The sequence below is a fragment of the Staurois parvus genome, unplaced genomic scaffold, assembly GCF_062004578.1.
Source record: "Staurois parvus isolate SC_StPar_1 unplaced genomic scaffold, SC_StPar_1.0 ptg000564l, whole genome shotgun sequence".
NCBI lineage: Eukaryota > Metazoa > Chordata > Amphibia > Anura > Ranidae > Staurois > Staurois parvus.
In genome coordinates, this window is record NW_028318360.1 from 7,559,281 (window position 1) to 7,573,281 (window position 14,001).

The following is a 14,001-nucleotide window of genomic DNA, read 5'->3' on the forward strand; positions in this document are numbered from 1 at the left end:
GTTTAAAGTGCTTGTAAACCCTTACGTATACCCAGTGAAGTGACTGGCCTCAGGCGATACACAAAGATGAAACAAATCCTCCTGCATAAGTTTTACCTGTTTATCTGCAGTCTTCTCTTCTCTACATCCTTTCAAAGTCCATACCTCACAAAGCTTGTCTGAGCTTTCAGAAAACTACAGGCGGGGAGCTGAATTTAAACACTGCAGAGCTCAGTGAGGAGAGCTCTAAGAGCTGATTGGAGGGAAGAGACACGCCCCCCTGCTCACAGAAACAGAGCTGAGGCTGTCAGTCACAGGCCCCTGTCACCATTTTTCTCAAGGTGTCAGGAAAACTTGTAAGAAGTGTTTCATGCTGATAGCAGAGGAACGAAGCAGCAAACAAAAATGACACTTAGTGCTCTTAATTGAGACATGCACACACTATAGAGGGATATGATTTGTTCATATTTCAAGTCTGAGGTTTACAACCACCTTAAATTTTTGCGCCCCAAAGAAAATCATTATACTGCGCCTGCAGCAAAGAAACACCTGCTCTGGATTGAGGTACAGTGGGTGTGGGAGAGCTCAATTTCAGGCCTAAATCTGGAGCTGTGTAGAGAGTGTTAACTATGAAATGTACGTTTAGCACCCACTCTTTGAAAAATGATTAGATTATCAACTTAATGTAAATGAAGGGTTCACTTTAAGGTTCAAATACCCCTAAAGTAACAGGGAACCAACCACCAAGAACAAGCAGGTCAAAGTCGCACATATTTCCATTATGCTGGAAATGACTGCTATTAGCCATTTTTGGTTTTCTTTACACATTCTTAAATAAAAATAAGGTTTCAACAAACCACCTTTAGGAGGCTTTTACACAGGTCTGACATCCCATATAACAATAGAGTAGTGTTGGCATTTCACATCCATGGGCAGCTTTACAAGATTTCCAGTCACCATAAGAAGTGGTATTCCCCCATCCATGCTAATCATCATAAAAGATGCTGTCAGTGTTTGGCTGATAATTTTCCACCTGGCCTGGTCGATTTTTATATCATATTTTGCTGAACTGGGTGCAGCTCGCAGGGCCAGCCATGCCTCAAATTTCATTCAATTTAGCAGGAATCGTCAGAAATATTTAGCAGAATTTCACCCAAAAGGTTAGGTTCTGCTCTTTCTCTTCCTCCCTCCCCCTCTTTAACTTTTGGCACATATTTTTTTGGGCGGGGGGGAGCAGGTGTCTGGTTTTGAGGGACCATTCACTAACCGCAACACGGCTCGTGCATGTGCAGTGGGCAGCTGGATCTGAAGCCACAAATAGTGCAGCCGGCTGGTCACAGTTAAGTCACCAGGGAGTGAAGGAACTGGCTCAGGTGAGGATGGCGCTGGATCCTCGGACAGGTGAGTGTTAACAGTCAAAAGCTCCAGTTGTAGCTGCTGACTTTTAATTTTGACAGAATTGACTGAAGAGCCACGTTAAGTCTAGCACTGCTAGAAAAGTACAGTTCTATTAGCTGATAAAAGCCAGATATGATAGTGTAGCAATGGGAAAATAATATATGTCATCATGATTGCGCCTGTCACTAGTATTAAAACTGAACTCTGGAAAACTGAAAACCCCTCTCTTGCAGTGGGGCTGCTCCTGCACTGCAAGATTTAACTGCTCATATAATTTGAAGAAAAAAAAAATCACCTTTACTTACCTGATCCTCTACTCCCCAGCAGTGAACTGTCCCTCAGTGTCCCCATGTCCAATGCAGGGCTATAGTCTCTGCATACGATTTGATGATGTCAGAGGAACCTAGACCCTTTGCACCGGGGAATGTAGGAGGGAAGAGGCTGCCAGGAACAGTCTAGCAGCATGGACCGGAGTCCATACCCCTGTGAAATGGGTCATGTGATGCACCCAGGGAATGACAAGTGATCCATACAGCAAATCTGTCAAAATCAAAACCAGCCTGAGAGATACAGCGGCTGTATTGATCTTCCCACAAATGCTAGTGTGTACATCTATGCAGGGTTTACTGCGTCCAGTGTGGCGTGTCCATCCCTGTACAGATGAAAACACTGGCATGTGTGGGAAGATCCCTACATCTGCCTGGGTTCTCGGGCTGTGATTGATTTTGACAGGCTGACTTCACAGGGCTTGCTGGGACACCTGTCATTTCCCAGGTGCATGAACACAGCTCTCTGCACTGAGCACAGGTCTTTGCACCCATGTGAATAAAGCATAACAGGTAATAAATCCAAGTTGCAGGGGGGGTTAAAAAAGCGAAAACTGCTGTGTTAGTGCCAGGGGCGAACTGACCATTTGGAAACTCGGGCACTGCCAGAGGGCCCGGGGTAAGTAGGGGGCCCCATGAGATGCCCCTGGTACCTTTTTCATAGGCTCTTTTGAGTTTGGGCAAGAACACAGGGGCCCCATGATCCCCTATTGCCCAGGGGCCCCATGAGTTGTCAGTCCGCCCCTGGTTAGTGCTATTAAAAAACTACATCATACAAGTCCTTTTATCCACAGTTCAGCTGTATCTACCACATGACATGAGTCCATTTTTAAATTGGCAGATTCATTCTGAATTACCATCTATCCCAGTGTGCAGTTCATCCACATATACCATTTTGTTGGCCACTTGCATGTCCAATTTGAACAGAGAAACCATTTACTGAATGATAGAGATTCAGATGTTGCATTAAAAGCAGCATGACATCCCATGCATCCACACTGATCAGACAGTCTTCTTGTATCATTATAATGCTACCAGAGGTTTTACTGCTAACAAGTGGTGAGGATAGTTTTCTCCCATAACAAGGGATAACATATGGAAAATCTGTGTTTAAAAGACAGATGATTGGCACTGAGACAATAAAACAGAATTCTGTGATCCCCTAATAGAACTCTGCAAGTGTGAGCTCTCACATTACAATTTGTGTTCCATTTGTAGCAACCGTTTACTCCTGCTATGTTATGTCTTTGTTACTACGGAAAGTAATATTTCCTGCCAACTTTTTTGTCCTTCTCACACAGTTGAAAGATGATGCAGTGTCTCTAGTGGATGCCATCGCACCTCCAGACTTCATTTTAAACGCACCGATTGCCAGAGCTGACGGAGAGGTATATTTATTACACAGCATTTGGTAAAATATGTGCTGCTTTTCTACAAAGGTGAAAAATAGTTGTCACTATGGGCTATATTCACAAGGTTGGGATTGACAGCTTTCAAGGGGGACGTCAGAATCTCACCTGCATCCGACTGTGCTCAGTTAAGACCTTGGAGGGTCTACTGAACCCAGTGAGCAGCAATTCCACTGTGTACACATGTTTGGCTTTTTGAGTATTTCAGTAGGATGATGTCCTATTAAGATCCTGAGCACAACCAAAGTCACAAGCATAGCCCAAGAAGGAGCATAGGTGTTCTCATACAGCGGAACTTAACCACTTCAAGTCTGGACACTTTCACCCCCGTCCTGTCCAGGCCAATTTTTATCTTTCAGCGCTATCACACTTTGAATGACAATTGCGCCGTCATGCAACACTGTACCCCTATGAACTTTTTAGCATTTTTTTGAGACAGATAAAGCTTTATTTTGGTGGTTTTTGTTCACCACTGGGATTTTTATTTATTTTACTATATAAATGAAAAAGTCCAAAAATTTTGAAAAGTGTTTTTCTTATAGAATTTTGCAAATAAATAATCTTTCTTCATAAATCTTGGCCAAAATTTATTCAGTTATCTTTTTATTAAAAAAAATAACCCAAATTAGTTTATAACCAAAAATTATAATTTTTAAACAATTTTTTTACATTTTTATTTTATTTTTTATATTATTATTTATGGGTTTTTTTTTTCATACTGTCACCCTAGCAGTACAGTGTCACCATAGTGACACTGTACTACTTGTGTGGGGTGATGAAGATTTTTTTTTTTTTCTTACACTGACTGCTTTTATACCCATATAGGCTGTAAAATAAATCATTTCTCCTTCTCTCTGGCTGCATTCTTGCAGCCATTGAGAAATACTGTGTGAGCTGTGATTGTTCACAGCTTGTCACATGGTACAAGGCTGTTGTGAATAGCCTTGTACCATGTGACCTCTGTGATCATTCACAGATTTCACACGTAGTAAGCAATGATGTCAGAAGTGACATCTTGCTTACTACTCTGGCCAATCAGTGATCACATGATCGGGACCTTACACAGAGGTCCCGTACAGCGATCGGTGTTACACTGTGTCCTCCGGACACAGCGGGCACCGGATCGCGGTGCTACGCGCTCCCAGGGAGCATGCACAAGCAGGGGGCGGGGAGGACATTTATAAATGGCCACCCGCCCCTGCACTGCCACCGTCCGACCGTTTATATGCAATGGCTGGACAGGAAGTGGTTAGTTGCATCTGAGTACCCCAAACCAAAATTTCATTCATTCTTTCATATTCAAAGCAAAGTTGCCCATCCATCCATGTCTCCATACTTTATTTTGCTGAGAAATCACATTGAAAAACACCTCCCTAGCAGTTTTGGTAAGTACCATCTTAAGTAAGATCAGATGATTCATGGAACTTTTACTTCCTGGAATCCATCTGTGCTTAGCTCAGGCATGCCGACAGGAGGGGTGTGCTTAGCTAAGAAAACCCCTCTTCCCCTCCTGAAGACTTCTGCGATGACAACATTTGCTTAGGCCTCAAAACCAGGAATTAGCTGAAGAAATTAAAAAAAAAGTTTAAAACAAGTAAATATGATATACTTTTTTATCTTTTTACCAATGCTAGCAGCATAAGCATTCAAAATAATCAGTGTTGACTGAGAGGGTGAAGTTCAGCTTTAAGCTGATCATCCTAGCTGCTGGTGGGAAGAGCTGTTTTAGACAAATCATACCAATAAATCAGATTCAGATGTACACTAGAAAATCAAAGTTGGGCAATGAAAGCTTGAATCTGTATCCTAAAGAGGATCTTCATTCCTGTACAAATACTGTAACTGCTGACTTTTATTAAAAGAACACTTACCTGTCCAGGGATCCAGCGCTGTCCTCACCCAGACTGGTACTTTACTGGTCTTTGGGTCTCTGGCACTGGCATGTTTGGGAAGGAAAGTCGGTTGTGACTCCTTCCAGCTTCACAACTGGCTTTCCACTTCGCATGCTGAGCTTTGGGAATAGTCCCACAGCCTTATGGGACCCGTGATATATCCGAGAAAGCTGTGAGCAAAGGGCGAGAGCCGAACTGCTGCTTGGATCACCTAGGCAATTGGAGTGGAAGTGGGAGCAAGTAGCTGTCAAAGCCAGTTACCCGCTCCCCCCCAAAAAATAAATGTGTCCAGGTGTCCAATAGTGGTGTAGGAGGGGGAAGTTTGGGCCCGTTCACACGAAAACATGGGGCAGGAAAGGCATATTCCGTGTACGTTTCCTGCAGCACAAGTGAATGCGTTGCCCTTGCGAGACGTGCGCAGGTGCCAAATGATTGTTAATACCACACAAGATGCATCTTGCAACCGCAGCGCATTTGTGGCCACCAAATCACGTTACCACAGTACCATGGGGTTCAATGTGGTGTAGCCTGAAAAAGTGGTGCTTGCACTTCTTTTTCTGCATTCTAGTTGTTTTCTTTCTCAGCGTTCCAGTTGTTTTACAGCCCATTAAAAATGTTTGAATGCACGTGTTTCTTTCAGCGTGACCAACCACTATTGGTTTTTATGCACTTTGTGTTTGCATTGTTTACAATCAGGCCAATATTTTTATCATGTTTGTAAAGAAACGGACTTTGTGGGGATTCATTCCTGAGTGATAACGAGCACAAGCAAAATTCCAGGGCAATACACTGTTGACAAATACAAAATGTATCTATTTATATCACATTGACAATGTTACCTAATTATATGAGCATCTTGACACCTTGAATGGTCATTTTTAAAATAAACGTGAACTTCAGCTGGCCCATGCATATTGAGCAATGTCTCCATAAACTGCCGGACAGCCAGTAAAATGTATCACTTGAGCTGTAGCTTTGCTAGTATGACATCTGTTTACAGTCTAACTCTGGTGATGTTTTGCAGCTGTACAAGAACCTCTGGTCCGCCGTTCTGCAGGGAGAGAAAGTACTGGAGCGGCCATCTTGGTGGACAGATTTCTGCGCTGATAAACCTGTAATTGGCAAACTGAGATCTCAACTGTGAACTGATGTGTGTATGTGCCAATGAACACTGCATTTAATAGGAGTACAATGTGTCAAAATGATGAATAACTAAAATAGTCTGTCATGTACAATCTTTGGGCTTTATTAAACAAAACAAGACGTCAAAAGTGACATGCTTTATTTCACACCAACCAATCAGAATACACCTAACTTAAATCAGACCAGTGGAAGATGGATTCTGATTGGTTGTTCTGCATTCTGCTCTTTAAGGCTAGGTTCACATCTACATGGCCTTGCGGGCTACGGTTTGCGCGGGCACAACAGCCCATTCATTTGAATGGGGCTGCCATGCCCGTATCACATGCAGAAAAGAAGTCCCTTTGCTACTTTGGAAATTACAGCCTGCATAGGAACCATGGTTCCCAGTGCGGGTGCGATTTAGAGTGTGGCCAGTGTGCCATTAAGATGAATTGCACCCACCCCGGGTCACACATTTCACTCTGGGTGGTTGCAGCTTTGGTAATTTGTGTGGATCCCACTGAGGCACCACCCACACAGATGTGAGCCTAGCCTAAAGTGGAACTAAACCATCCTATCGTTTTCAGCCATGGAAGCTGCCATCTTCTCCTCTGTTTGGTCTTCAACTGCCATGGTGCTGCACATGTGATCAGTTATGGCACCAGCCATTTGATGGTTTGATAGTTTGGTTGAGAGCAAGAGCAAATGTTAAATCGATGGGTTTAGTTACATGTTAAGCTTTGATTTTTGCTTGCATATGCCATCTGTGCACTGTAAAGTTTTAACTCCTTGTTTTCTTATCTTGACTATTGTAGCGCCCTCTTCATTGACCTACCACTACAAAGACTATCCCCAATAATGATTGCTGCTGTCAGGTTCATCCACATTACCATCTGCTCAGTTACTGCCACCTCTCTGCCAATTCCCCCACTGGCTTCTGCTTGCCCAGCAAATAGAAAACAACATACAAACCCATCCACAATTCTGCCCCCACCAACCTGGTTTCAATATATCACCAAAACTGTCCTCTTTGCTCCTCCCAAGAACTCCTGTTCTCTAGCTCCCTCATTGCCTCATCCCAAGATTGGTTCCAGGACTTCTCTAGAGCCTATAACAATCTTCTGGAACTCCTTACCCGCAATCTGTCCAGCTATCTCCTACTTACTTTAGGAGATTCTTGAAAAATCAACCCTTCAGGGTAGCCATCCCACCCCTACCTAACAACTTTCTCCATCAATGTATCCCCTCACAGTTATTACCTTTTATATCCATTACCCCTCTTAGATTGTAAACTCTCATGAGCAGGGCCTCCCTAACCCTTTGGTCTAAATGGTATTGTAACTCTACCGTCTCTCTTTATATTGTAAAGTGCAGTGCAAACTGTTGGTGCTATATAAATCCTGTATAATACCAGAGAAGTAACATTGCATCTGTATTTAGCAGCACCATTTGAATATCTTACTGCTCAGTGAACAGTAAGCATCAGATGAATTTGTGTTTTTTTCACTCAGATAATGGTTTCTGTAGCTTTAACCAGAGGACAGCCATTTGGATTTTTAGAATGTGACTAGGGGCTACAGATAATGCGGAGTGATCATGTATTATTTCTATTTTAATTCTGTCCTCCTGCTTTTGTGTGCCTCACCCTTCCATGTGCCATCATGTAGCAGTTGGTAGGTGAATGTGCCATATGACTCACCAACTGCCACTGTCATAAAAAGTAAAAGACTAAAAAGAACTGCTGTTTATTTCATAGAATATGTTACAAATCAGCCTGAGAACTTTTTTTTTATGTTTCTGCAGATTTCCTTTAAATGTTTTAAGTTCTGAAAAATGTCAGAACATAATGTATATCTTTATTTTAAATGAACATATATTTCCATTCCCCCACTGCAGTTGTCAACTCTAAGTTTCAGAAGTGCTGATCACTGCATGCAAATCCTTTGTAGCTCTCAATTCCTTTATCTTCTAACAGAGCTTCAAGGTCTGAAAATCATTCATCTCTGATGTATAATATTTTTTTCATGCTACAGCAGACATTGGTATGGCCTAATAGCAAACAGAATGTGACAACACTGGGGTGGAGGAATAAGTCATTTCAGGCATGGTCTCAATGTCTTTAGCCCATTATATAAAAGGGGCAGATGAAGAGGAGATACAAATATTTTTCTTAGGATCTTTACTGAAATATGCTTCCTGCCCATCGTGTCCTTTTCACTTTCTTTAAAAAAAAAATACCATTACTATTTCAATGATCAAAAGTAACATCTTTCGCCATAAATTGGTGAATATGGAGACCTTTGACGCGTTTCGAAAATAGGGTTTGCTCACATATTGACACAAGGGTATTCTCTAATGTAAAGACACCACACCATCATAGAAATATAACAATATGTTCTATCAAAAAACATATAATACTGACCCAGCTAAGATAGATATTTCAGTACAACAAACAGCATGCGTTAAAAACAAAGCTGGAATTTGGAATTTCTCCCTGACAAATCCACACATGATGGGACCACCACGAGGCCCAGAACAGAAAGCACTATTGGTTAGTTGCTTCCCCGGCTAATGACAGCTCTGCACCCAGAAGTGACAACATCCAAATTACTTCCAGGTTCATTCATCACAGAGGAGATAGAAGAATGTATGTTCCCTATTCTCCTCCTGCTTGACATCCGGAAATCATTTACCACAATCGACTCCGGCAGGTGCAGGGTGAACAGGCTATACCAGGGGTAGGCAACCTGCGGCTCTCTAGCTGTTGCAGGACTACAAGTTCCACCATGCCTCTGCAAGCCATGGCTGTAACTGTCAATTTTGTAATGTTGCAATGCCTCATGGGAAATGTAGTTCTGAAACAGCTAGAGAGCCGCAGGTTGCCTACCCCTGGGCTATACAATGTACTGTAAAAGTGATGAGGTGGCTCTATAGCTGTTTGGATCACTTTTACATGACAGCCGAGAGTCGGTTGAAAAAGAATCAATACCAGCAGGGAACTTGTGTTAACCCATTGACTAGCAGGATGTTTAAAAAACATATCTTGGCACACAAGGGGTTACATATATTTGATTTTGAAATACCTTGGAAAAAGAAACATTACATTTTGTCTGTTTATCCATGTCCGCTCAGTATCAATTCCAGTTTTTAATTAGTTTACTGGCAGGTACATTTGTTTCATGCTTGACTTATTATCTGATGAATCACAGTCACAAAATGTGCTGAACTTCAGATTGTTTCTGTACTGGAATCTGTACTAATGAATGTAACTGGATGTGTCTTACACCTTGTAATATATTCTAGTACAGCTACACTGCAGCAGGGAGAAGTGTACATGCAATATCAGAGTGTCTACATCAGAGAGGCAGCACCTTGACTGCCAGGAACTCTTTTTTTAAGGAATTTCTTGCTGACATACAAATACACACAGCATGTAAGTATGGATTATAGTATTTCTCCTATATGTTTAAAGCAGACCTCCAGTCAAAAATAACAAGATAAAATTGAATAGGTTGTTAAAGATAAAACTGCAAAATCAGCTTTTGCTGCAATATTCACCTACAATCCAGAGAAGAGATTCCCCCACAGTACTTTTCTCTTCCACTAGATGCCCTCAGTCTAAAGGCTGACATCAGCCCACTTCCTCTGAGCCCAAGCCACCTTGGACCCACTTCAGCCTGTGACTGGACAGTGAAAAGATAAGCAGCACAGTGAAGAGATCATTTCTCTATCACTCTGCTTCCTCCTCCCATGAGCATGCATCGTGTCAGCAAATAAATTGGTTGGCTTATGTTCTACTCTTTTCTCTTGCACTTCAGCTCAGCTGTGCTCAGATTTAGGTGCTTCCACTGCTTGCATTTTTAAAAAAGACATTTCTATGTATTGATCATCGTTCAGCTTCAGGTAACTACTGTATGTATCTGTGGGTGTTATGACAAATTCATAAAACAAGTCTTTAAATCATTTTACAGTAAATATGTATTTTGTATGTCCACCGAGATGTTTGGTTTGTGGGTATTACTGTGGGATCCCTGCTGTCTAGTGGCAGTATAAATACAAAGCTCAAGTACACAGTTGGAAACTTCAGAAAATCTCTAGGCCCTGGTTCACACTGGATCCGACTTTGAAATTGTGCGATATCACTTGAAGTAGCACGATCTTAAAGCCGCATGTCAATGCGACTTGGATAACATCTGTGCGACTTCATGCAGCGATGTCTAGGCAAGTCAGAGTTGCACCGATTTGAATGGTTGGTTCCATTGCTGACAATAGGGTGCGACTTGTCATGTGATTTGAAACTATCAAATTGCATGACAAGTCGCATCGGTGTGAACCAGGGCTTAGACTGACATGGCTCACATTTTGGCTCATTCCTGCTGAATGAGCTAAAGTTGAGCTGTGGGTGGCCCGGGTGACACCACCTGGCTAGACGAATCTCAATTTAAAATCAAAGGAGTTGCCTAGGAAATTGTCACTGAGCATTGGGGTTGATTTACTAAAGACAAATAGAGTGTGCACTTTGCAAAGTGCAGTAGCACTCTGCAAGTGCAGTTGCTCATGAGCTTAGTAAGTGAAGTAAAGCTTCACTTTGCAAAGAACACCCAATCATATGCAAGGAAAATAAAAACAGCATTTTTGCTCACACGTTGGATTGGGCGATAGAAGTAATTTGCTAAGCTCTGGAGCAACTGCACGTTGCAAAGTGCACACTCTATTTCCCTGTAGTAAATCAACCCCATTGACTGTATCTACTCCAATGCAGCCAATGCTGAGGTAATCAGATCGCTGTACAGTAGGTGCTGCAGCTGTCTGAATACAATAGCCGGCCAGAGGACGAAACATTCAATTTTCTTTCAATTGACTGTGTATGGCTAGCTTTACCTATACATGCCAAAGATAAACAAGCTGGTTTTATATTTTTCTAGAGCAAATTAATTAAATAGTTGGAAGCCTTTGTTTCGGCTTCTCTGGGTTCTTTAACCAATGTTTTTAATATTTTTTATCAAACAGGTTGACGTCAGAGCACAAATATCTTTCTGAAAAGCACAGGGTATACCATAGTGCAGAGATAAGATTGCCATGAATCAGTCCGATCTTGATCTTAGAACAGACAGTACATTGTTCTGCAGAAACACTTATTCCAGTAAGATGGTCTCAGGGATAAACTGATAGTTCTACTTTGTTTTAATAACAATCAATAGAAGTCGCTGTGACCTATTCTGTTTAGATGGTAAATCTACTTTTGTAAACTTCAAGGCTCTCTGACCCCAAGGACAAAAATGTAATATAGAGTGATGAGGGCTTATTTAATAAAGACAAGTGTGATTCCTATTGTAAAAAATCAGCAGTCATAAGTTCCCTATAGCAAATCTGTGAAGTCTGTTTAGCTGATCAGAGGTACAACTCCTTGGTTCAGTAAAGCATTGTGCACTGTAAATTGACAAACAGCTCACTCACTGTGCTTGTGAGATATAACCTGCTGGAAGTACACATACAGATGCCTGATTGGCAACGAGCCTCATGGAGACATTTGTAGGCAATGTCCAAACCCTAATATTACATATTATTCTAATAAGTAACAATTAACGGCTGTTTAAATTTTTACACTGGGTGGGATATGAATGGGAAATGATTCAATGTTGTATGATGCATTCACTTCACTTTTGGCTAACTAGACAATTACTAACTAAAAGTAAATATTTCCTTTGAAAATGAACTCCAGCCAACACTTCTTTTTTAGTTTTGGCCAGAGTGTAGAAGGCTCCGATTCTCAGCTTGGTACTTATTGCTATCTCTATTCCCATTGGTATGATTTGGTATAAAAACTTTCAAACAGAAACACAAAGAGCAATAAAAGGACAGGGAAGGTTAAGGAACTCATTTATATATATTTTTTGTTTGTTTGTTTCTGCCAAGGGACAGAGGGGCATGTATGTGTATTTTCTCCTTTGTTTACCTGGAAGAATAAAGTGGAGTGGAGTGAAGAGACAAACAAAAAAAAACCCAGAAGTTCCAACCTTTTGCCACTTTATCCAAAATATTAAGTAAATGGTTGAGGGTTCAACAGAAGTTTTATTATATTTAAAAATAGAGAAATAACACCAGCATATTCTCAGCACATTTAAACTAATTACATTAGTCCCTCCCCAGAGGAGCTCTCAATCCATTGACTGGATCATATAGGCACACACAGTGAAGCCACTTGACCCAGGGACCAGTTAGGCTACTGACATGCTTTTGAATTATGGGAGGAAAGCAAACAACTCTCCATGGTCAAGAAATCCAAATAGGCAAGACAATTTCACTTTTGTAGAGGGATTTGAATTTACAGTGCTATTCACTAAACCAGACATATACAATTTTTTGTATGTTGAAATCTTTGCTATCATTAGGTTAATTTGTGCCACTATCCATTTACTTTTATTTTGGGGCCCCCAAATTATGTTTCTCAGTGGAACTTTTTGAATGTAGGTTAATTGAATTATTAAGTGCATATTGTGTAAAGCAATGTGGGGGCCCCAAAAATATGTTTTGGGATCACTTCATGTGACCTCATTCTTCAGGCTGCATCCCTATACCATACTCCATTCTGGAAACAGCATTGAACAGTTAAGTGTTGTCAATTAATTTATTGTGAATGATGTATATTTAGGAAACAAATGTGATTTCTATATCCATCCATAATTGCATTCCATTCCATAATAAATATTTGTAATTTGTGTGTTCTTTTATGTCTCTTTTGTTTAGAGATCTTTACTGCATTTGTAATCAAACTATTACATATTACCCTATGGCCAGGTCGCATTCCGTCATATGCAGTGTAGGAGTTAGTCAGTTTACATGGGATACGTTGCATCATGCTGTGTTTCTGCTGTTTCCAAGGATCCCTCTGGTCAAAAGTTTACTTGGACCACAGAAAACGTCAGTTAAAATCTGATTGGTTGTTTCAGAAACGCTGTCCTTGCACTTTCCATATATGAGGACAACTGTGTATAGTATAACTCAAAATCTGTGTGCAAATGTCCCTAAAACTGAGCCAGACTGCTAGAATTACCTAAACCTTGTTTTATGTTCCATAGAGAATGTAACCAATAAAACAATGACTTATGCTTTTTTGTTGTGGAATACACTGGATCTCCTACTGTTACCTACTTTTTTTTTTTTGCTAATAAATGATATGCCTAATAGGGATTGTGTTAGGATTATAGTGCATGTAAGGCTAAAACAAAAATGTAATATATTGCAGCTTACTTTTCCTTATGTGAGGGGGGTTAGTTGTTATACATTACAATGGTAAATTGACAATGCTGCTGGGCGTGGACCTGTGTTGTGACTTTTTGTTGGATTGGACTGTTTGTGACTGTGTGTTTGATTGGGCTGTCTCTTTGCTGAATGGGGATGTCTCTTTGCTGGATTAGGATGTCTCTTTCTTGAATATATGGGGTTTTCTCTGCTGGATTGGGATGTCTCTTTGCTGGATGGGGATGTCTCTTTGTTATATGGCAATGTCTTTTTGCTGGATTGCAATGTCTCTGTCGAATATATGGGGATGTATCTGCTGGGTTGGGCTGTCTCTTTTCTGGATTGTGATATCTCTTTGCTGAATATATGGGGGTGTCTCTTTGCTGGATTGGGATATCTCTTTGCGGAATATATGGGGGTGTCTCTTTGCTGGATTGGGATATCTCTTTGTCGAATATTTTTGTATTGGATTTTTTTTGTTTTCTTAGATCTGCTAGGGGAGGATAGATTTGGGTCATGCTCAATAGAATCTACCGTGTGGTGGTATCAGGCTTCATATTTTTTACCAAAATATAATTCCTTACTGTCAAATATTGAAAACACTGATGGCTTGGAATACACTTTTCAGTTTCA

General features: G+C 41.0%; 1 protein-coding gene across 1 annotated transcript in view; it reads left to right on the forward strand.

Annotated features, from left to right (window-relative positions):
• ACOX3 (acyl-CoA oxidase 3, pristanoyl) overlaps positions 1–13,239 on the forward strand; it is a 170,252-nt gene extending 157,013 nt beyond the window's left edge. Inside the window, exons 17-18 of the mRNA XM_089691574.1 lie at positions 3,005–3,091; positions 6,029–13,239. Of these exons, the coding sequence (XP_089547700.1) occupies positions 3,005–3,091; positions 6,029–6,148 (207 nt within the window). The 3' untranslated portion in view covers positions 6,149–13,239. The remainder of the gene's footprint in view (positions 1–3,004; positions 3,092–6,028) is intronic.
• Positions 13,240–14,001: the final 762 nt, after the last annotated feature.